This window comes from Alternaria ethzedia (assembly GCF_023757985.1).
Source record: "Alternaria ethzedia strain BMP 0044 chromosome Unknown scaffold_3, whole genome shotgun sequence".
Taxonomy (NCBI): domain Eukaryota; kingdom Fungi; phylum Ascomycota; class Dothideomycetes; order Pleosporales; family Pleosporaceae; genus Alternaria; species Alternaria ethzedia.
The window spans coordinates 622,901-646,356 of record NW_026056196.1 but is presented as its reverse complement, the minus strand read 5'-3'; the positions used below and the strand labels follow the sequence as shown (position 1 = coordinate 646,356).

At 54.0% G+C, this 23,456-nt stretch overlaps 8 protein-coding genes across 8 annotated transcripts; 4 read left to right on the top strand and 4 right to left on the bottom strand.

The window, feature by feature from the left end:
* Positions 1-297: 297 nt before the first annotated feature.
* J4E87_001711 (uncharacterized protein) lies at positions 298-6,054 on the bottom strand (the record flags this gene model as incomplete). Its single annotated transcript, XM_049373352.1, has 1 exon — positions 298-6,054. The coding sequence occupies one exon, from the start codon at positions 6,052-6,054 to the stop codon at positions 298-300; it is 5,757 nt and encodes a 1,918-aa protein (XP_049236722.1).
* An 864-nt stretch (positions 6,055-6,918) lies between these two features.
* Positions 6,919-7,974, top strand: J4E87_001710 (uncharacterized protein; the record flags this gene model as incomplete). Its single annotated transcript, XM_049373351.1, has 1 exon — positions 6,919-7,974. One exon carries the CDS (start codon positions 6,919-6,921, stop codon positions 7,972-7,974), a length of 1,056 nt encoding a protein of 351 aa, XP_049236721.1.
* A 146-nt stretch (positions 7,975-8,120) lies between these two features.
* On the top strand, positions 8,121-8,633 carry J4E87_001709 (uncharacterized protein; the record flags this gene model as incomplete). Its single annotated transcript, XM_049373350.1, has 1 exon — positions 8,121-8,633. One exon carries the CDS (start codon positions 8,121-8,123, stop codon positions 8,631-8,633), a length of 513 nt encoding a protein of 170 aa, XP_049236720.1.
* A 521-nt stretch (positions 8,634-9,154) lies between these two features.
* Positions 9,155-10,898, bottom strand: J4E87_001708 (uncharacterized protein; the record flags this gene model as incomplete). The annotated part of the gene is made up of 4 exons (XM_049373349.1): positions 9,155-9,213; positions 9,527-9,936; positions 9,989-10,154; positions 10,439-10,898. 4 exons carry the CDS (start codon positions 10,896-10,898, stop codon positions 9,155-9,157), a joined length of 1,095 nt encoding a protein of 364 aa, XP_049236719.1.
* Positions 10,899-11,399: 501 nt separating this feature from the next.
* J4E87_001707 (uncharacterized protein) lies at positions 11,400-12,435 on the bottom strand (the record flags this gene model as incomplete). The annotated part of the gene is made up of 2 exons (XM_049373348.1): positions 11,400-12,100; positions 12,432-12,435. 2 exons carry the CDS (start codon positions 12,433-12,435, stop codon positions 11,400-11,402), a joined length of 705 nt encoding a protein of 234 aa, XP_049236718.1.
* A 2,724-nt stretch (positions 12,436-15,159) lies between these two features.
* On the bottom strand, positions 15,160-16,086 carry J4E87_001706 (uncharacterized protein; the record flags this gene model as incomplete). The annotated part of the gene is made up of 1 exon (XM_049373347.1): positions 15,160-16,086. One exon carries the CDS (start codon positions 16,084-16,086, stop codon positions 15,160-15,162), a length of 927 nt encoding a protein of 308 aa, XP_049236717.1.
* A 762-nt stretch (positions 16,087-16,848) lies between these two features.
* CCT3 (T-complex protein 1 subunit gamma) lies at positions 16,849-18,646 on the top strand (the record flags this gene model as incomplete). The annotated part of the gene is made up of 4 exons (XM_049373346.1): positions 16,849-16,873; positions 16,926-17,207; positions 17,258-17,848; positions 17,898-18,646. The coding sequence occupies 4 exons, from the start codon at positions 16,849-16,851 to the stop codon at positions 18,644-18,646; spliced, it is 1,647 nt and encodes a 548-aa protein (XP_049236716.1).
* Positions 18,647-19,564: 918 nt separating this feature from the next.
* J4E87_001704 (uncharacterized protein) lies at positions 19,565-22,138 on the top strand (the record flags this gene model as incomplete). Its single annotated transcript, XM_049373345.1, has 4 exons — positions 19,565-20,041; positions 20,096-20,371; positions 20,434-20,789; positions 21,109-22,138. The coding sequence occupies 4 exons, from the start codon at positions 19,565-19,567 to the stop codon at positions 22,136-22,138; spliced, it is 2,139 nt and encodes a 712-aa protein (XP_049236715.1).
* Positions 22,139-23,456: the final 1,318 nt, after the last annotated feature.

Sequence of the window (23,456 nt, the reverse complement as noted above, 5' to 3'; positions counted from 1 at the left end):
ATGCGCGACGCGAAAGAACGCCAGTGTAATGCTTTCTTTCCCACCCCTATCCCCTCCAACAATGCACCAACGATGACAAGAAACTCGACAAATGGAACGACAACGAGAGAGAGAAGCGACAAAAGTGGGGACCACGATCCTAAACTCCAATATGCAAACTCTACGACCCGCCATGGTATATCACGGCATTCACGCTGCTCCTGCGCAAGCCCTACAGCGAATGCGTCTGGAGATTAATTACTGCAGGAACTGTTAGTACGAGATGATACAAGAGTAGAGGGAATAGGTGCAAACTTACTAAATCTCCAACGGCGCAATCTGATCGACATTGTACAACCACCCGCCACCTCTCTCCTCACTCTCCAACCAATCATATGGCCAAAGCACGATGTGGCCCTGGACTAATTCGAGCAGCCGCTTCGCATCCTCTTTGTCAAGCATGATATCCGCATCCGTAGCGTTGAACTGCCTGTTCGATGACTTTGTCGTAGCGCGGCGACGGGAGCGCTTGGTATTCGAGCGGTTGGGCGTGTTGTTTGAGTTCTGGTTCTGGGGCAGCGCGTTGGGGTGGATAGGCGGTTCGGAGATGGTGACGCGTTGGGAGCGTTCACGGTTTGAGTGGGATGTTGGAGGTGGGTTTTGCGAGTGCGATGCGAAGTCGGTGTGTGCGCTCTCGTTGGGGACGGGCGGTGGGGCGGGGAAGGTGAAGGTCTTCTCTGGGGGAGCAGGGTTCATGGGGGAGACTACGGCGTCGTCGGCGGGCTCAGGAGCTAGCTTCTCATTCAGCGTTGTGCCGGATGCGGTATCGAGGTGTAGACCGCGTGTGGCGGGGGGAGGCGGGCTTTGGGATTGTACGCGCTTCTCTTGGTCATCGGCCCATTGCTCTACACCGCCCATGCTCGAGTGGTGGGTTGTTCCATGGACGTTCTCGCCGTTGACTCTGTCCGAGTTGTTCGTCATCTTCTCGGTGAGCTTCTCGCCTAGAGCGCCAACCTGCTTGCCGACAGTACCAGCAGTCGAGGTGAACTTGCTCGTGAGACCAGTGCCGGGCGGTCCAGTCGTACCCGGGGCATCCTGCTGCTTGTGCATTTGGCTCTTGTCTCCACCCTGAGATTTGGTGAAACGTTCCGAGAATGCAGCGTACTCCTGGTACTCCTTCCATGTTCGGACTTCGTTGTCTGGCATGCAGCGGAAGACCTGGCGGAAGAGCTTGGTATTGTTCTCTGCAATTTGATGCCAAGTGTCGAGGAAGAAGGTGTCGTTGATAGGATCGCGCATGCAGTCCTCGGTCACGACAGGTCGACGCATTTCCGACAGAAGAGGGTTGATGACGGAGGAGGAACCCTGGCTAAAGGTACGTTGTAGAGCAGGCGGGCCACCGATGTCTGTGTCATCCGAAATTGGCAACGCAGGCAACTGGCTGAGCTGTGTCAAACCTAGCTTAAACGTGTCCATGCGAGGTAGCTTAGGAGGTGGGAGGCCAGCATAGCCAGTTCCATCGGTCTGTGCGCTGACGTTGCTGGCCCTGGTGCCGGTGGTACCACTGCGCTTGCGCGTCTTGAGTGTCGCACTCTTCCTGGGTATAGCTGCAGCACCTTCAGCAGCGACATCGGTAACGAGTTTCTCATGACCATGCTCGTCGATGTAGGAATCTCTAGCTTGCGTTATGATTGGTCGCAACTGCTCGGCTTCCAGCATATGATCAGCGCCCTCGCCACGAACATCTTTGGTATGCGCCGTGTTGTGTTGCACACGAGAATCCGCCGATGGCTTCTTGGTACTTTGCAGATGAGGGTTTTGGTCCTGCGCCCAGTCGAAGTCATGGTTGAAGCTGTGTAGCTTTTCTGCCTTCTGGATGAGCTCATCCTGCATCTTGTAGTTGTTCTCTTCCAGCTTCTGTTCAGTCGCGCGCTGAGCCGTTGGGGATCCTGGACCAGAGGACTCTGTCTGGAAACCGACGCTATCGGCATCATCAGACATCTGGCTGAGCATCTCCTCCTCAGAGATGCAGTCAACATCGACACCCAAATGCTCGCGCATGAGACGCATACGCAACGTGTGCGGGAACTTGCCCACCTTGTATGGCTGGCCACCCATATACGAATCAAGTAGCTCAGTATCGCGGATGACGGCAGCGATTTCAGAGTCTCGTGATCCCAACATAGAACGCTCGTTGATGTTTGCTGATCCGATGATGGCAACTCGGTCATCGACTACCATGATCTTTGCATGGATGTACAACTGCTCTGTGACCAGCATCTTGTTCGGGCCAACCTCGCCCCACGATCGGAGTGCATAGAAGTTGATGTAATCCTCGGGCTCGATGCCGGCAGCTCGCAAGCGTCCGAAAATGGAGCCTTCACCACGGCAGATGCTGTGGTATTGACACGTCATAATGAGACGAACACTGCTGCCTTCTTGTTCGTCGACAGTGTTTTGGTATCCGGGCATCAGAGGAAGCATGATGCATGCTCTCCAGTCTTCATCGTTGGCATGGGCACGCTTGATGCGGTCGACGATCGCATCGTTGATCTTGTTCTCGATCTTCGTTCCTAGCACTTCGCCGCTACTGATGTAGAACTGGTTCTCGATGTACACGAAATGCTCGGATGTGGCAATCATCTGCACGTACGCGTTCATGATACTGTGCTCAACCTTGTTAGGTGTACCTAGAGACCAGGCACAGGCGGAACGTAGGATCTGTACTTCGCAAGTTCCATCAAGCCCAAGAGCTTCTATATCGGCGGGGTTGAAGTCAGGCGGAGGAAGGAGGAAGGGTGTCGGTCGCGAAGGCTTGCGCTGACGAAGGAGGTAGTTCCATCGCTGTACGAAATGGCGCGTCAAGTCACGAGCGGGTTGACCCACGATCTGCATTCCGACGTCGTGCCACGGCATCCTTGGGACTCTCGATCGGTCGTACATCTCCTCGTAGGGTTTGTCGAGAGCGAAGAAGTCTTGCACACGGGGATTGGAGTAGTCCTTACCTGGCCACAGCTGACAGTGGTCGGCGTCCTTGGGCGTATCATCGAGCTCGAAGCCTGTCGGCTTGTCGTCAACGACAACGTGTTGTGGTGTATCCCAACGACCAAAGCACAGGTCAACGCCTCCACAGAAAGCTACAGTGTGATCGATTACGCAAATCTTCTCGTGATGAGACCAGAAGAATGTGTTCTGGCGGATTTGGTTTGGCGATCGTTGGACGAAGATGTTTGGATGTAGATCTAGCAGAGAGAACTTGGAGTACTCAGAGTCGATAGGAATAGCAGCACCGATGTTGCGATACATAATCACAAAGATCTTGACACCTTCCTGTGCTTTGCGTTGGAGGAGTCTGTCAAGTCTCCACTTCTGACTGATAGCAGCTGGGCGACGCAGGTAAAGCTCTGGGCTGAGCCACCAGTCGTGAATGTAGATGACGTCGCGCGCCATGCTGATAGCTCGAGATACATTCCACATGTAGTCGCGACCGTCTACGAGCCATTGGGCGTAGATCTTCTTGCGCACTGGAGCGAAGCTGTCGAACCGCTGGCGTTGAGACCACAATGTGTTCTGTGACATGAAGTTAATGGATTCCTCGAACTGATGTAGCATCCGCTCATTACGAGCAAGTAGCTTCATCTTGCGTTCAGCGTTGACGAGCTTGAGCTGGTGATGACCTGTCGCAGACGCTTTTGCTTCGCTTGCAAGATCTCTGGCTTTCTTATCTCGTATCCTGGCAGATTTGGTATCTAGATGGAAGTCGGCATCGACCAAGAAGACATCGTAGACGTTCATCTCCTCAGGCGAGTCTACACAAACAACATAGCTGTGTCTCACCAGGAACCACTTGGGCCAGTGGCGGTTCATCATGGCGAGCTTGGTCCAGCCTTTCCTGTTGTCAACGCCTTTGGAGGATTTGATCATCATGTAGCCTTCTTTGCCATGGTAGCCGCCCTCAGCCGCTAGGCGGACACCCAGAGCAGACAGCTCGAGGAACTTGCACAGGCGGTTGCTGTCAGGACGGAAGATGAGGTAGGTCATGAGACCTCGCAGATATTGTTCCAACTTCTTCCGTTGGCGTTCATGATGATTCTGTTTCGCCTGTAGGGGCTGACCAGCGGCGCCAGCAAAACTGCCCTGTCTCGCTACAAGGGCACCGACAGCACCCTGAGCTTGAGAACCACTTACGCTTGACTGTCTGCGACCTAAGAATGAAGACTTGCCTCGCTTGGGTCTATTGGGGCGTTCGGTAGCGCTTGCATCGCCATCTGGTCCGCTGGCTCCTGCTGCAGCCTCTTCCTCCTCTTCCTCACCTTCGTCATCAAGGATGCCGTAGCCTCGAAGACCTCGGAGATAGGGCAATACACTTCTGGGGAAGCGTGGGAGTTTTGTGCGTGGATCTTCTTTCTCTTCTTCCTTCTCGGCCTCGCCGTCTTTGGATGTCTTGTCCTTCAGTTCTCGCATACGGTTAGCCGGGCGACTGCGGAAAGCGTCTTGCTTCTCCTGGACTTTGAACTTGAGATGCAGATTGGCAAAATCGGCGACACTTCTGTAGACAACCCACTTCATCCTGGTCAGACCACTGCCATACTCCAGCTCTATGCGCAAAGCAGTATGCCGATCGCCCTCCTTCTTTGCGGGGCGGTCTGTATCGGTGATGGTAACCTTGAGCTGCTCGAGAAGGACGGGGATACGCCTGTGGCCGTGCTCATCGCGTTGGAACATGCTGGCAAAGAACAAGGCTGCGGGTGCACCAGCAAGCAGTTCAGCCATCAGCTCGGCCGACTTTGCGTGGTCGATTTGGCGTTCGGCCTTTTGTCGGTTGCCGAGCAGCTTGAGGCTGTTCTTGATCGACTTCCACTTCTGCGCACTCAAACTTGACGTCCGCTCGCTACGCATCCGCCATGGTGAGGGCTGTGTGTCTCCCGCCGCACCCCTGAAGGTAGTCAAGCTTCGCAAGTTGCCGGTAGGACGATTCTGGTGACCCTCTTCCTCGCCGTTGGGGTCGTGTCTTCGCAAACCTCCGTACGAAAGTCCCCTCGCACTGTGTAGTCCGCGTGTCCATGCGCTCTCTTTTGCGATGCGCGAGCGGCCCTCGTCCTCTGAGTAGCCCTGACGCTCGTTCTCGGGTATGTCATCCATGGTGGAACGGCGTAGAAAGCCCGGGCGGGTCGAGGTAGGCGTCATGGTGGGTGAGTCACGCGAAAAGAAGCCGCCTGTTGTCTGCTTGGGCGTGGTAGGGGCCGTTTGGGTGCCTTCGCCCTCGCCGTCGAACCAACGGCGGCTGCTCTTCCGCCTCTTTTGTCTCGGTCTTCTTGAAGCACCCTCGCCAGCGCTAGACTCGCCATCAGCATCGGCCTCGCTGTCGTGTCCCTCGAATCGCGGCTCGTCGTGCTCGGATGTGGGCGAAAGCTGGCCATGGGGTGAGCCTTCATGGCCTGAGCTTCCTCCCAATGCACTCAGACTCCTGCCGTGTCCCTGCATGGGTGCTGCCAGTGCCCTCAGCTTGCCCATGAGCGACGAGCTCTGTCCACTCCGCTCCTTTCCCTTTCCTTCGCCGTCTTCGACCTCCCATGACTGCTGTCGCGAGTTGGCGGCGGGCGGATCGGATGTGAATGTGGCGGAGCGAGCGAACTGGACGCTCTTGCGCTCTCGGGGTGCGTCGGAGAGTTCGCCCTCGGTAGGGTGTCGGGACATGGGCGCAAAGGGCGGGTAGTAGGAGCTGGTGGACCCATTGGACATGTGCGAGGAAGGCTTCGGGGCGCGGAGGGGGGCTTCAGCGGCTTCGACGGGCACGGGGATGCTACCCCCGTTGGCGTTCGCTGGAGCATGGAAAGGGAATTCGCCGGCTTCCTTGCTGGAGATGGGCGAGCCGGTCGGGGCAGAGCGCATGATCTTGGGGGCGCCGTCCGAGGGCGAGGGGTTGTGTATGTCTTGCGTCTCATTCCTGGGCTGTCCCAGACTGAGCGGCGATAGCAGTCGGCCGGACTCGTCTGTCCTTCCTGATACTGCAGGCGATCGCGAGCGAGGGCTGCGCGTCGTGGGTGAGCCCCCGGTCTTGCTGGAGCCAACCATGATGACGACACGGAAGAGGCAGAAAGTGTCGGTGGGTGTCTTCTCACGGCGAGGTCGCGTGGGGGTGTGGTTGCTCGGCTTCTAGGGCGTTATACAGCCATGGTAGCCAGGAAACGTGCTGCTGCCGTCACTCGTCACGATGGATGGATGGAAAGCTGCCCCAGGTGGAGTGGCAGTATTCTCGCAGTGACAGGTCTATGTCATGGATAGGCGAGAGAAAGAGACACGCGGCGCAGGTGATCAGTGTACGTCGTGCTGGGTCCCTGCGCAGTTCGAGTAATCTCCCAGGTGCTTTCCCCGGGCGTGAACTGTCTGGTTGCGCTAATACAACAAGGTTTTGGCGTCAGGGGCCCTCTCCGCCTTGCTGACCGCCTGCACCGCGTCGATGCTCCACACCACAAATATGTACGATGCAACGCCCTGCAGAACGCGTCAAATATCGCTCTCGTCGCGTTCGTGACATCGCATTCACATGCAACGCCCGCTTCTCGGCGAAAGAGACTCGATGATGTCGCCGCCGTCTCTCTGCGGCGTGGCTGCACCCCGCACTGTACTCCCAATCACTACAAGCATACCGAACTCACCACACGTATGCACAATGGAAAGACCCCTTGTACCGCTGTATAATCACGCCATGCATCCATATGCCATGGCCAGCACATCGCCCAGTGCCGCCTGTGAAGCTTGTCACACGATGATGTAGTTCTGCCGTCGACGGCAGCCTCGGTCGGCGATCCCCTGCCCCTCCGCATGCCCATGTTCCAAGATACACCAGACGAATAGCTCCATATTCTTTTCTCTAGACCTGCTAATCACCCGACCCTATATCTCTATCCTCAGTATTCTTAGGCCCCATCAGCCAACATGGCAGCGACTACGAATCCCCTCCACGGGACGCAGAACTCGTCTGACCTCCCCGTCTCCTCCCGCACCATCACAATCGCCGGCATCCTCGTCGACGTCCATGGCCTCGACCAGCTACCTCCTTCCCCGTCGTCAGTCGCCTGCCTATGGCTCCTCAATCCGCGATTGCAGACAAAAGAGACCATGGCTCCCATAGCCAGACGCGTCATCTCTACGTGGAACAAGCGCATACAAGACGGCCGGGCCGGCAAGAACCCCAAAGGTTTAATTGCTGCTGCGTTCGACCAACGTAATCACGGATCGCGCAAGGTGGACGATTTGCACAATCAAGCCTGGAGGGAAGGAAACGAGACGCATGCCCAAGACATGTTTGGATGCTTCCACGGCACTGCGACCGACACCTCTCAGCTCATCAACCATCTCGAATCCTACATCTTCACCGCCAAAGATAGCCCCAAGATCGAACAACACTTTGCCCTTGGTATCTCGCTGGGTGGACATGCGACATGGCACTGCTTGCTAGGTGACCCCCGCATCACCGCTGGCGTAGTCGGCATCGGCTGTCCAGACTACACGCGCTTGTTGACTGATCGCGCGCGCCTATCCAAGAGAAAGACATACACGGAAACAACACCACCTGGAAGCGCATTCCTCGGATCCCCCGATTTCCCACAAGCGCTACAGGACGCCATCGCCCAGTATGATCCTGCAGGTCTACTGTTACCGGGTATGTTCAATCCGCTAGGAAACGACACACTACCCGATCAAGAGCAGCTATCTAGAATGAAGGACTTGATGAAGGAAAGGCTTCAGGGCAAGCGCATCCTGAACCTCAGTGGACAGGCAGACAAGCTTGTTCCCTACTCGGCTGGTGAGCCGTTCTACAAGATCTTCAAACAGGTACTAGCAGAAGACCCAAGTCTTGACATCACCTTCGAGGACGTGCTATTTGAGGGCGTAGAACACGCTTTTCCTAAACCTATGGCAGACAAAGCAGCGGACTGGCTATGTGATATTCTTGCCACGGACGATGGGCCTATGTCAAGTAAGATATAGTGAAGCGCACAGCAATCGCAAATAATTGAAGTTTCAAACGCAGCAGCATTATGGCAATATAGTGTTTATTCGCATTTCTTGTCACTCTCGTTCACCCTCTACTTCTGTTTCCTGCTACTACCAGGAGTACCAACCATCTTGCTTCCATGTCTGCCTCCTCTCGACGCACCATGCGCAATCTGCGAAACCGCCTAGCCCCAGAACACAGAATCCCGCGTTACCACGCCTTCTCCACTCCCGAAGAGCAAGCAGCATACATCGATGGCACAGCCCCGTCCCCCATCATCCCCCCTTACGCCGTGAACAGCTCGCCAACATTGACTGAGATATCCTTAGCCCGGGAAATCATCATCAGACCCCTTGAAGAAGACGGAGATATTTACGATCAAGCAACTTCAACCAGCGAGCCTAAAACCGCAGAAGAACACATTCTTGAGCGCATTGGCAGATTAATCGCTATGCTCACACTGTACAACCTAGCCAGGTCGTGTGATGAGATCAAAGAAGACGATTGGGAAGAGTACATCACACCATACGAAGAAGGCGATCTGGAGATGCTGGAACGTGTCTGTCCAAAGCAATGGTGGGACGAGGAGATAAGAGAATCATGGCCGAATCTCATTGTATTCGCGCGGCGGGCAAGGAAAAATCCTAGTTAAAACCGATTGCACCAGATAGTCCACTCACACCAAAGTAAACCTCTCCACCAACCCCCCATCATCCATCCACTCACACACCCCCAAGTCCTTCGCTGAAAAAGGAACTTTACCCAACCTCTCATACACATTCCCTTCTCTCCCCTCCACTCTCGCCACAATAATCGCATGATAACTTGCATCTCTCTCCATCTCCTCAGGCCTTACATGCTTCCACAGTATCGCAGCCCACAACTCCCTTCCCCTCGCCCTTTCCGTATGAGTCTGCGTGTCGAAACAAGTATACGTAGCCTCCATGTCCCCCTCCAACGTCTCCTTCGTCTGAGCCACAGCACCCTTCTGCCGATTGGGAAAAACATCGCCATCGCCTTCTCTCTGTTCGGCCGCAGGGTATAAGTGTTCCAGCGGCGCGCTAATGTCTATATACCCGTCCGTTACCTCGCCGAAAGGATTTTGGGCGCTCTTCAACGTAATACTCGTAGCGTGGATCTTGGCTAAAGCGGTCCATTCCCCCTTGTCCCACCCTACACCTGAATTCGGGCTGAAGAGGCCGAACGGCCCGTCGATGGCGGCCCAGGACCAGCTCGGTGCGCGGTATACTGCCGGTGAGGTTGTCGTGCCGACGGCTTGCCAGATTAGGTCGTTGAGTAAGGTTGAGGACCAGTGTCCCGCGAGGTAGGTGGTAGGAGAAGGGAGCAAGGAAGCGTAGGTGCGTGCGAGGCCAGAGAGGGCAACCAGTTTATCCGAAGGTTTGGTAAGAGAACGGCGGGAGTAGGCGTCTAGCACTGCGTGCCAATGTAGCGTGGGGTTGTCTTTATCTGGGATAGGTTTATCCGAAGAGGAAGGGTGGGTGTGGGATGGGAAGGTACGGCATGTAGTTGGGAAAAGAGTATCACCTCGCCCTGGCAGGTAGAAACCCTGCTCGCTCAGGAAAGAACAGTAGCACTCGAAGAACATCTGCTCCGTGCCGAAATGCAGCACACGCGGTGCGAGCCAGCGTTCTTGCAACGCCCAGCCGCGTTGGCTGAGTGGTTCGGTCTTTAGCATTGCGTTGTTTCCGGCCCAGGAGGGCTTTGCGGCTGTTTCACGGGAGGAGGAGAAGGCGTGGAGAGTTCCTTTGATACCATCTGTGGTTGTGTATTCGAAAGGGGAGTAGATCGGTGCTGGACGGTTGGGAGAGAATATGGATAACCCGGATGTGGAGGAGGGAGAACCGGTTGCGGAGAGCATGATGTAGGCGTTTGAGTAGACGGAGGCCATGCGTGATGTTTCGCGTGACCAGTCTTCTGAGTCGTCTTGGCAGATACTGGGGTTGTTAGGGTTTGGTGCTCTGAGTAGGATGGAGAGGGTTGACTTACCAGAGGGAGTCGATCCATAGATATCCGATTCCCATTTCCCTGGCTATGAGGATGGCGTCCTGAAACGTCTTTGGGAGCTGGTCGGTATCGATACCCCTCTTGTTGGCTTCGATATTGGCACGTGTGGTTGCGAACGGGCTTGTCTCACCCCAGACATAACTCAGTGCTGCATATCGTCCCAGTTCCCCTTCTATGGGCGCATAAAGAGCGACTCTGTGCGGCGTCCAGTCTCGTATATCCAAGACACGAGCTGGAAGAGGTGCCGTATCGACATGACAGCGCCGATCCGTCCGTTGTTTGTCGCAATCGCGTACCCAGTTCAGGGCATGTGCAAGTGTATGCGGCGACGATGAGAGTGTTTTGCGACCTCGAACGACAGCGGCCAACGGATCGCCGTCTGTAACACCATTAGTCGAAGCAACAGCTTCATCAAATCTCTTAGATACTTACAATCAGCACACAACCCCACAGCAGCAACGACCCAAACCTGACACCAATACTTTGTATCGACCGACACCACCATGAAACCCCCGGTATCATTCACACCCCTAGCGAGACACATCTTCCAATCCGGTCCTCCGCCACGCTCGGCACGAATTCCAGGTTCCTTCTTCGCCCCACTGAAATCGGATTGGAACTGCGCGACATCGCGCTGTACGGTCTTGCAGATTGGACAATCATCGGCAGCGGCGTTTTCGAGGTCATCGATAGATTGGTGGAAGGGTATGCCGATAGGTTCTTGATCCTGTGGACAGTCTTGCTTGTTCTTCCAGAGGTCCCTGAGAGTTTGGCTACTGATTTGGACTAGGCACGGGTAGTCGCGTCGAGTGACAGTATGGATCTTGTAATCGGGTGGTAGCTTAGGGATGTCGAGGACGTCGACCGACTGGCAAAGATCGCACAATGGCATGTTGACTTCTTTGTGATTTACTGCGAAGCTCTCATGTGTAGCCGTCATGAAAAGGCGAGCTGCGCATCAAGCCCTTCTATAGATTTGGCATCGTTGTTCTCTGTCGATATCATCGCCAGGCAGCCGTGGTGGCGAACGTATATTGCCAGACCACTGCACGTGTTGGATTACCCCTGCACAGCACCTTGCACAGCAATGCGATTGGAGGCGAGTCACCTGGGTTGCTTTGGTGGGATAACTTGATAGGCGCAGTTCCAGGCGTGGCTATGCCGGCACGAATGTACTGTGCTGCGCGGGGGAAGGATCAGCCAATAGGCATGGCTCGTCCTACGTGAATATTTCCTTTCAGGCTTGTTCTTTCCAATTTTGCCAGCGCCTTACTCTGGTCATAAGATGCTACTTCTGACGTATGACTGCATTGGTTCAGTACGCAAGCAAATCAGCGCAAATTCCCAGAGCCATGAACATGCCTCACAATTGGGAAGGCATTGCCCTTATCATCTACAGCGAATGCCCACCGTACATCTTGCCTTCAACGACTGCTCCCACATTCTCTGCCGAGAAAGCGCAATGACCCAGTCCATCAGCACCAGTACTGACAACGCCCCACTGCAGTTTCTTCTCGGCAATGTTCTGACCACTGCCAACCTGTTCTGTCGGATGACACGCTGCGCTGATGGCCATACTGCAGCTCCCCGCAAGCGGCATACCGCGCGCATATGGTGTGTACCCGAAAGCAACTATGCTGATGACCATTAGTCCACCCAACACTATCACTGATATGATGGCCGGCGGCGAGTAGCCCAGAGTCTTGTAATCGAATGGCATGTTCGATGCATCAGACCCAGTGCCTGGTTTCCCAAATGGGTCGTAAAAGTCGATGGCGATCAGGAAGATGCTTTGCGAAACCAGCCAGTGTAATGTGCCACTCAGCACCATGAGAGGTATACCGAAGCGATAGGGTAGCTGGAGGAAGTATGTCGACCGTTGAGCACCGGCAGGTTGATGAGTTACGCGAAGGCCCTTACGCTTGCTTGAATAAGACACCCATTCGTAGCCCATTAGCATGGCCGTGAAGAGCGCGTTGTAACTAAAGTACAGAAACGAGAGAGCTACTTGGGGCGTGTTGGCGATGACAGCGATGGCGATCAAACCCGATGGCAAATACACCCCCATGATTGCTGTTTGAGGATCCACAGCGCCTAGAGGTAATTAGCACCGTGCTCAATTTCACATGACAATCAAATCATACATACCGAATGAAAACTGATCAAAGGTAGTCCCCAAGGGTAGATTGTCAATTCCCAACTTGAGGAGGAAGCTCACTATAGCTAGGGCAAGTAAAAATCTGATCAGTAATGTAAGCAAACTGCCAACGATATCTTCGGTTTACCGGCGTAACCTACAAGACGACAACAACGATCCTGCGGGTGATGCTGGTCACATCTTTCCAGTAGTAACGATCATCCCGCCATTGTCTCGGTCCTACCTGATACCCTTTGCGGTTTCGAAAGTCTGCTAGTGTAGATAAACACATGTCCTTCGTTGTAACGTCTTCGTTCTCCAGAAACGATACGACGGCGTCGCCCATTGTCATGAGCGGCTCGTCGTGCACGAAGAGCAAGACGTAGAACATTAGACATGCTTTGACTGTAAAAACGTTAGAGTTGATTCGATCTCGAATTGTTGGTCGACGAGCGTGTTCTTTACACTGCTGCGTCTGTATAGGCGTGGAGAACGACAGCTGAACTTACAGAGATTGAGTATCGTAATAACAGTCGTAATAGTAGGCTCGAAGTGGAGCTTACAATGGGGTTGAGCCGGCTCACTTAAACAGTACTCCACCGACGTACGTGACCGGTCGCAAAGCCCTTCACCGTCGCAAAGCCATCCAACCTGCCAAGATTCTTGCTTCTTGACATCCTGTACCACGACTGAACATGGGGTGGATTGGTCGCGCGACGCGGAACATATCCAGTCGTATGCAAAGCTAGCTGCCGCGGCATCCGCCGCATCGTATACATCAAAATCCGCAGCCCAATAAACGTGCGAGCCATTGATGAACTTGTTCTCCGTTGACGGGGGAAAGAAGCTATCGTCGGACACTATAAGCAGATTTCGATGGTTGGATTGTATGCTAGTGGCATATTCGTCAATGCATCTGTCGGACTCAAGCCTTTCGAGGTCGCCCGTGCGTGCTTTCCCCCAGAGGTTTTCAAGTACAGATCGGAGTTCGCCAGGACTGGCGTCGACCGAGGTTCGCCTTGATTCTCCATCTGTAAAGTTAGATATAACTGACCGGACCGTTTCGTCTGTGCAATTCATGCAATGTTCACCATCCAGAAATGCTCGTCCGACAGAAAACACCCAGTAACCGTTGGATGAAATCGAACCAAACACCGCGGAATTGTACCTGAGGATCGTAAGCATCAAGAGCTCCAGGATTAATTGCTGCCTTACAAGAGATGCAATGGCAAGGATGATAGTCCCAATGCTGCCCACAGCACAGCTCTACGCCGGCTGATATGTCTGAGATTGCGTATGCCAGGTACACCCACATCGAGGTATACACTAGGCTTGCGACTGTGGGCAGAATCGACTTCGCTTCGCGTTGGTGCAGATAAACACTGCATTGTGTAGTTGCTCCCAGCCAACAGGATCGTACTCAAGATGTTGATGCCAAGATGGAGCCCGGTGTTCAGCCTTTTGACGTGATCGCAATCGCCATCGAAGAAGACACCCTTGGCGCCAGAGGTGGCAGCCATACCTGATACCATGGCCACGAAGTTAATGAGAAAGACCACTGAAGCCAAAATCGCGAAGTTGAGCACGCCAAACCGCCATCTAGTGAAGCGAGACCCTAGATGTTTCTCCACCGCACGCTTGCGCAACCCAAGTATCGATGCTGCCTTCGCGCGAATGCTTTGTGGTAACTGCAAGCTCCCGAGAGGGTTTCCATTCCGGTCAGTTTGGGCTGTAAGCGGTACCTGCATCTCGAGATTGCTATTGGATCTCCATTCGGGGTGTATCGTTGAGCGTATCCTAGAAGGCAATAACCGCCAAATTGAATCAGGCATTGCGAAGCCCATGAGCAAAAATGTTGGATCCGGTCCAAGTAGACAACGTAAAAGAGATCAAAGAAGCGCGTAGTACCATGCGAGATATCGCACCCTCGCTGGTACGAGCCCACCTATCAGCAGTGCCGCCTGGTTTTTGCCAAGTATACCGGCCGCACATCCTGATGGGTTGAGGCTTACTCTGAGCCTCCTGCAAGGCGCCCCGCGCCACATTGGGGGCCAAAGTCTGGATGCTAATTCGGTTCTATATCGCCAATCCGTGTGTATAGACTACGGTGAATGGACGACTATCGCACGCGTGTAGGAGCGTGAGATCAATGAACATAGTCATCGTATCCAAGACGTAGACGCAACGCGACGCGGGTGCGAGGAAGGTTCGTTTTCGTCGGGTGTCGCGCACCTCGGAACTAACGGAAGCTGTCTTCCCGAGAAGCAGCGCGCCCAGCAGCCTCCAGGGCTGTGAAACAGCACCATCAGGGGGTGTGACAGCGAAAATAACCATCAGCGAAGCCGTTGAGAGAACAGCGGTCTCGACTCAGGCGCACCGTCTGCACGAGTCATGAACAGACTGGGAAAAGGTGCTGTCCGGGAAACGCGACGCCGCGTCGTGCGCGCGACATGTTCGCGTTGCTGAGGAGCGGTAGTGCGGCAGAGCTCGGGGCAGAGCCTTCTCAATGCTCTTTCGTCACCGCGGCAGCATGTTTGATCGTGTTTAACGAGCGAGGATCTACTGAAAATAGAGTCAAGGAAATTGCGTGCCTCGGGGCGTCGGTAAAGCACGTCAGCTTGCGCGTGAAGGAAGACCCGAGGACCGGTCCGTGGCCACTTGGAAGTCACCGGATGCGCGTTCAACAACAGCAGTTCTCAGGAAGTGGAGGTGATGTAAATGATAATCGTAGTTTCATTGAGTTCTTGCCTGTTAAGTTTAGCGGCACGTACTAGCAGATGCGATCGAGTGTCTTTGATCAAGCATCGCAGCATAAGCATCATAATAATATAGTACATGTCAGATAGAGTCACTTCCAGTGAGCCATCCGATTCCACCGTCAACGCCGATTCGCCGAAGAAGAAACCTACATCGAAAACCGTAAATCAATGCAGCCGAAATGATAACTGAGGCGTGTTTTGTTGCCGTTCGTGGGGTAAGGAAACAGGAAGGAAGAGAAGAGATGGGTTGAGACACGTCACATCTCCATCGCGTCGGTGTCTGCAGTCGCCATAGGGGCGTCGACGACTGGCTGGGAAATGGGTGTAGAGGCAGGCGACGGCGTCAACTGGCGAGCATTGATGCGCTCACCCTCAACACGAGGAGTTGAGCCGAACATGAGGTTGCTGACAGTTCGCTCTAGTGACCAGCCAACGAGCTGGCACCACTGAAGGTTGTCCGAGAATAACCAGTAGCCCTGGACACCGTGTTGCTTAGCGCGTACGAGATACGCGTTGAGTGATTCCTTTTCCAGCATCACCAGGACGTCGGTGAAGTCGAAATGACGCTCAATCACGCGGGAGTATGCGCGTGCCGCGTCGCGTAGGTTGGGGTTGGTCATGACGTTCTTCCAGCCTACTCCGAGAGATGCGATGAGCGTGTTGACGGTGTTGCCTTTGTCGTCGATGAGCTCTTCGGTCTTCTGAGCATCCATCTCGTTGAGGGGAGTGATTTCGACATTGGCAGTCGGGCTCATGCGGACTGACTTGCGCGATACGGCGATAGGGCGAGCTTCAGCTTCAGCCTTCTCTTCTTTCTCGACCTTCTCTTCGTACCAGGTGCCCGATTGCGACTCGGCTGCCATGGTGTAGCCAGGCTCTCCAGGGTAGATGAGCGTCATCCCTGGACCGTACACAGGCTCGGGCTTCGGCTTTGAAGGCGATTGAGTGACGATTGATCCGACGGGTAGGTTCTCCTCCGGGTCGTCGACGTCGGCGATGGATCGTTTGCGCCCAGCGGTGGCATTGGAAACGGCGGCTAGATAGTTGAGCGAAGGCGGAGTAGGGTATTTGGGGCGGAAATTACCCATTGGTGTAGCGGCGCTCTGGTGATGCGGAAAGTAGTCCTGCGGTTGCTGGGGCGGCAGGACCACAGTTGGCGACGAGGCGTAGTAGTTAAGACCCATACTGTATGTTTAGTAGTTTAGCAATGTTAGAGTTCGTGAAGGATACAAAGACCTGTCTTGATCAAGACAGGACAGTGAGCATGCGACGATATAGTAAAGTCACTAAGAGCGACAAGATGAAGGTGGATGATGGCGAGAAGGTGAGGCGCGATGGAGATAGTGGATGATGGGGATGGGTAATGGTGATGGATGGGAGTGGTAAGATGAAGGAAAACCGAGCGAGGTGTGGGAGTGTCCAAGTTATAGACAGAAGAAGGGCGGCGTGCGGAAGTTTGGCGCAAAAGAAGTGAGAGGAAGGAAGGAAGGTTTGGAGGGCACCAGAGCGGTCTTGTAAGCTGCGCACGAGTCCCGTGAGAGGCTGGCTGCGACGCGGTGAGAGGCGGCAGAATGTAGGGTAAAATAGCCCGGCGAGTGATCTCCAGGGCAAGTCTAGCGCGTATTGGCCGTCACGCGAGGGCTGCCTGCCGAATTCGGTAGGCGCCAAGGCTCTGTGTAAGGCAGGGCCGACCGGGGTCGTCGATGGAAGTTGCCGTTGATCGCGGGCTGAGCGCGTGAGTCAGCAGGGCAGGTGGTGTGGCTGTTCTGTGGCTGGTGCCCGGTCGCAGATAATCCGCGCCGGAATAGTGGCGGCGCTGCGACGCGGTTTTTGGTAGCAAAAGTTAGTGGAGGAGCTGCAAGGCACCAGACGCAAGATACCCCACGCAACTCTGTTTTCGACCCCCTCCTTCTTGTATACCGTGCTTATAGACCTGTACCGTCAAGATGCAGGCGCCAGTGGTTGTCATGAGTATGTGCAGTCGCTCACCTGAAGCTGCGACAGCCCACTAACACATCAACAGACACGCAGACCCCGGGCGGGGAGCGCCAGTTTGGCCGCAAAGCTCAACTTTCCAACATCACAGCAGCCAAGACGGTCGCCGACATCATCAGGTCATGTCTCGGTCCCAAGGCTATGCTGAAGATGCTGCTCGACCCAATGGGCGGTATCGTCCTGACCAACGACGGCCACGCTATTCTCCGAGAAATCGAAGTCGCACACCCAGCAGCCAAGAGCATGATTGAGCTGAGTAGGACACAAGATGAAGAGGTCGGCGACGGCACAACCACCGTCATCATATTAGGTGCGTAGATAGTGCGGGGAAATTGGGGAGCGTACATTGACAACAGACAGCGGGAGAAATCCTCGCACAAGCTCTGCCCCAGCTTGAGCGCAACATCCACCCCGTCGTCATCATTCAAGCTTTCAAGAAGGCCCTTGCCGATGCCCTCGAAATCATCAGCGAGATCGCGGTCGAAGTCGACGTCAACGACGACGAGCAGATGTACAAGATCATCAACTCCTCCATCGGCACAAAGTTCGTTTCGCGGTGGTCTGACCTGATGTGTGGATTGGCACTGAAGGCAGTACGAACTGTTTCGCTCGACATCGGCTCTGGAAAGCAGGAGGTCGACATTAAGCGCTACGCACGTATCGAGAAGATTCCCGGAGGCGAGATCGAAGACAGTGAGGTTCTGGACGGAGTTATGGTCAACAAGGACATCACACACCCAAAGATGAGGCGGAGAATCGAGAACCCTCGTGTTCTGTTGTTGGACTGCACACTGGAGTACAAGAAGGGCGAGAGTCAGACAAACATTGAGGTCAGCAAAGAGGAGGACTGGAACAGGATTCTCCAGATCGAGGAGGAGCAGGTCAAGCAGATGTGCGATGCCATTGTCGCTCTCAAGCCTGATCTCGTCATTACTGAGAAGGGTGTCAGCGGTAGGTTACATCGATTCACTCCTTTCATGGGCTTGCTAACATCGAGTAGATCTCGCACAGCACTACCTCGTCAAGGCCGACATCACTGCCATCCGCCGTGTCCGCAAGACAGACAACAACCGTATCGCGCGTGCGACCGGCGCGACGATCGTAAACTCCGTATTCGCAGCTACCGCTTCAGACATCGGTACCGAGTGCGGTCTGTTCGAGATCTCCAAGATCGGTGACGAATACTTCACCTTCCTCACAAAGTGCAAGAACCCGAAGGCATGCACTGTCCTGCTCCGAGGACCCTCAAAAGACATTCTGAACGAGATCGAGCGGAATCTACACGATGCTATGGGTGTCGCCAGGAACGTCATCTGGAACCCCAAGCTCTGCCCCGGCGGTGGCGCCACCGAGATGGCCGTCGCGGTCGGTCTAGACCGGAGAGGAAAGCTGATCGAGGGTGTCGCACAATGGCCATACAAGGCCGTCGCCGAAGCGATGGAAGTTATCCCGCGCACACTTATTCAGAACTCCGGAAACAGCCCTATCAAGGTGCTCACCCAACTGCGCGCGAAGCATGCGGAGGGCTACGAAGACGGCAAGCAAACTGGCAGTGTCTGGGGTATTGATGGCGACGCAGGCAAGGTCGTCGATATGCGGACATATAACGTCTGGGAGCCTCTTGCTGTCAAGGAGCAGAGCGTCAAGACTGCCGTCGAGAGTGCTTGCCTATTGCTCAGGGTGGACGACATCGTTGCTGCGAAATCGGCCAAGCAAGTGAGCGGTCCGATAGGCGGTGGTGATGATTAGATGTAGATACGCAAGGCGTGTTCTGCGAGATCCCTGCTATACAAGCCAGGAACTGTCGCTAGGAATGAAGAAATCACATCTGCCAACCACACATCAGACCAGGCTGTACACCAACTTTGGTGAAACTCAAAACAAATTTGTGCTAAGATTAGCATTGGTTGCTTTTGATACGATCAAAACCTGTGCGGCGACTTCCGCAGACTCATCGCTGACTGCTGATAGTTCAAGGTTTACATTGTGAGATATTCTTTTAACGTGATCCTCGCGTTCGGCGTTCTGGTGGATGGGAGATCACTTGCCGTGCTGCTCAACATGATCCACGTGGCTTATTCCGCTCAGCCTCTCAATCACCCAATCGCATCGCCCGCCTCTTTGAGTACACTTTGCGCGAAAAACTCGCCCTGCGAACTCCAACCATTCAGCCAAACCCTGCACTCTGCCACGCAAGCACATCTTCCTCCCGCGAATCAGGCTCCACACCGCGACTAGTAACGCTACCTGATCGTGCTGCTGCGCCGCATCGCCATACTGCACTCGTGTCAACAGCTGCTAAGCACCGTGGAGATGGGCATAAGCCTCGCCAAGGCCTACCTCAAGTGCTTACATGCGCTGCGATGGTTGCTCCATGCCTTATCTGGCATCCTCAGCGGTGGTTGTGAGTTTGACGGTCTGTATGGCTCTGCCACGAATGTGCGGGTGGCCTGAAGTGTGGCTGCGTTATACGAGTTTGCCAGCTGAGCTGTAGAGATGATGGGCCTGTAAGTATATGTACAGAAGTCGTGCTGCTCAGTATGAATTCGTTCATTCCCCATCAAAGCATCTTCGGATCTCCTCAATCGTTGCATTTCAGTCTGATCTTTCTCCCAATCATTGTGGAAACCTTCCACACTCTATCAAGCAAGTTATCAACACCCAAATATGATTACCTTGGGACTCATGGCGAGAAACCATCTTCAACGGCGCGACGACCCTAAAATATGCCCACTGGAAGATACCCATGGTCCTGAGATCGTTCCCTTCGTCGGCGACCTCACATTCCACCAATTTGCAACGATCTTGTCCGGTGCCTGTGCCATCCTCAGCACGTTGATCGTTGGAGCATTGATCGCACTTCACGCCTTCAGCTACTCGAACCCCGTACAACAACGGCAGATCATTAGGATCATGCTTTTGATACCATGGGTCGCCCTTTTCTCTTTCCTGGTTGTCTGGCGAAGCGACATTGGAGAATACCTAGCCCCTTCACTCGACTTTGGTTGCTCGATCGCACTTTCGTCCTTCTTACTATTCATGTGCGATCTTGTCCTATCGCACCAGGAAGGATTCGATGGGTTGTTTGGAGAGGGAGCCAAAGCCAAGGGTGCGCGCAAAATGAACAGTCCAACGTGGCTCAGGGTAAGCTCTCACGTTTCTGTCAAAGGATTCGAGACCTTATCTGACACTCTACAGCGTACCTGGTACGGCGTACTCCAGTTTATACCGACTAGCATCGTCATATGGATCGCCACGGCAGCTACCCTCGCTACTGGTACCTACTGCCAGCAGTCTAATGACGTGCACTTCGCCCATCTCTGGCTCACCATACTCATTGGCTACACTACAACGGTCGCTATCGTTGGCTCACTGAGGTTCTACAAGAAAAGCAAGAAGTTGCTCCAGAAGCATCGGATCATACTCAAACTGTTTACATTCAAGGGTATCCTCGGTCTGAACTTTCTCCAATCGGTACGCTCAACAATCCCTGAAGTAGCCAATATGTATACGACGTGCTGACACCGTCCTCACAGTTCACCATTTCGCTGCTTGCAGGCCACGGGAAGCTGGAACCTACAAAGTACATGACATACCATGATGTCAATACTGGTCTTGCGTCACTCATCCTCGCCTGCGAAATGCCTCTTTTCGCCGTACTTTTGCTCTTTGCATTTTCGCCATTACCGTATAAGCAACAGGGTAGTCCTGCCGCTGGACCACTCAATGCCATCGTCGATGCGTTCAACCTCTCAGATCTACTGTCAGCGTTCTATCGGGGCCCTATGAGATTGGTCAGGGACCAACAAACACAGATCAGGCGACAGGACAGTGTCAGGATTGCATTGGTCTCATCCAGTGATGAGGAAGAGAGGAGAGACCGCTCTATCCCGTAAAGAATTCAACAGCAAGCTTATTATCACCTTTCTTATGTAGAGACCCTGATCTCCCCGTGTTTGGTTCGTCGCGCTTTTCGTCAGTGAAGTAGAGCTTTGACCAAGTCAACAAACGCTTCCCCACAAACACTACCTTTTATAGTTTCATGTCACTTTCATTACTCTCTCTTTCCAACCTCATTCGCAGCAAAATATTACTGACAATACTAACAACTGGTTGTGATGACGCCCTCGCAAGAGGTCACGGTCGCAGCCGGTGCACTGTAATTGAGATGACTCTCAATACAGTAGGTATAGATATCTAACGAAGAGCAGGTCCTTCCTTTTGTTAGCAAAAGTTCTCGTTCTGAAGATCGAGTCAATTTCCACAACGACCCAGCGACCGTATTCTCATCTGCCGGCGGAGCTATGGGCGCAGATCCTTCATCACGTGGAAGACGAGTACACGCTTTGGGTCATTTGCCGACAGGTCTCGCGAACCTTCCGGGCTGAAGCCGAACGCGAGTTTGCTAAGACACGTCTTCCGCAGCTGCGCATCAATTGGGCCTCTATGGGAGAAATCATGCACGAAAACAGGCTGCATGAATTCGATTGCAACGTCGAAGATCTAGAATTTCAAGGTCTCACTGAGGATGGTCTACGAGCTCAGTTCACAGCCGCATTTGGGTACGAACTGCGCAATCTGGAGGCACTGCGCAATCTGGAGGCGGCATATGTGCGAAGAGAATACGATCGGACGCAGTACAAACCCTTGTTGGAAAAGACCTTCGCTGAGCTGATCCCCTTTCGCTACCTAGACTTCAAGAAGAGAGTCGACAGGCAATACTGGACAAGACAAATGGCTTTGATTGGCGGTTATGTCGGCAACGCCCAGCTAACGGATGTAACGATCGACCTTGACAACAAAACCATCGCTTTCGATTGGAAGACCTTTTTGAACGACTTCTTCCAGCTCACCACCTATGTTCGAGCACGAAGGCCGACTCAAGGAACCGTGAGCGACCTGGCGAAACAGGCGTTCGAAGCCTTTCGTCTCCACAAATTCCCTTACACCAAAGCGCGACTGGATGCGCTTCGGTTGGAGCGCAAATCGTGGGAACATGTCTATGGTGAAGAGGACGACGAGTGCCATACAGAAGCGTACTTCCGCCGCTTACAATCCGCACATAGCGAAGCTGGATTGGATTTCGATCTAAACAACATGATCGAGGGTATGGACGAAGTGGATATCAGGAAGACGGAGGTCAAGGCTACCGCACTCATGAGATTGTTCAGGAACATTCGGTTGATGAATAGCTTCCGTGACGGATACGAGAGCGATGGAAGCAACGGGGGAAGTCCATGAGTGTGGGCCGGTACCGACAATCAGGCGGCTGGAGAGTTCAGTGAGAAGTGCGGGACCAATGTAGGCTCCCTGATAGGGTTGCAGTGCTTGTGAAGGGGGTTATGAAAGGGCGCCTTCTCCAAATCTGTATGTAATCTGGACAGACAGATAGCCGCTCCAAGCACAACGATCACCCTAGTCGCACATGACCTGCCTCCTTCGATATCTGGAGTATCAAATCATGCCGGTTTATCCAGAAGCAGGGCTAGGCAAACGAATGCAGAACGGGAGACGATTGCCGTCACGGTAGGTGTCACAGTCTCGACTGCCACCATGCAGCCAATGCAGGAGCTGTCAAAGAGTTTGAAAAGCACTTCAGGATGCTGACAGGAGCCCAACGTCCCGCGCGCACTCGCATCTTGGCCTCAGGAATGAAAGGGTGCCTCCTGCAAGCGTTCGAGCGACGTTCATCGAGCTGGGGAAGTGTCGCACCTTCTGCGGGATCACCGCTGAAACCGTTCGCTTGAGCTCTGACACAGCTCACTCTGCGAACTTCATGGGTTTCGAAACGGTTGTCACTGCGAAAGATCCTCCGCAGTGAGTCCGCACGGCCTGTCACTCACCTGTCTAAACGAAACATGCCGACCGACTTCCTGGTGGCGGCTGCAACGTCGTCCCGCAATGCACCACGAGTATGCTCGCTAGCTAGACGGGTGTGTCACCAGCTTACGGTGGATGCGAAAAAGAAAGAAGACTAATGTCGCTACTTCCATAGCCTTGCAGCAGGCTAATAAGCCAACATTACCCCTCTTTTATTGCCAATGAGGCCATGGCATTCCTCCGTCAGACGATTAGAGCGCATTTTGCGGCTCGAGGGTAACCTGGTTCTGGGCTCCAGGGTTAACGGCTTTGCTGCACACCTCCCACACCCGTGGAAGTTTTGCAGTGTGCGCGTGCCGGTATCGAAGACGAAGGGCAAGCTTCCAGGCTTGGGGACGCAGCCCCTCACTTACACCAACATCGCGATCTAGGCGTAAGGAAACAGATCCTGTCTATTTTGAATAGGACGGATGGTCAAGCTCGCACACAACGAGCTTCAGATTCGGCAGATGCGCCTAACCGAAGCTGTGCGTAGCATCGGTGACTTTGCGGAAGCACATGCAATGAGACGAGCACGAGACCCACGCCGCATCTCCTTCCGAAGGCTACCTGAGGACGCCTTTCCAGAACCCACGGTTGCCGTATCTTCCGTTAATCTCTGTTGAGTACCCAGTTAATTAGCCAGCATTTGGGCTTGAAGCGGGGCGTTCGATAGTGCGTGCATGCCGCTATCGGGTCA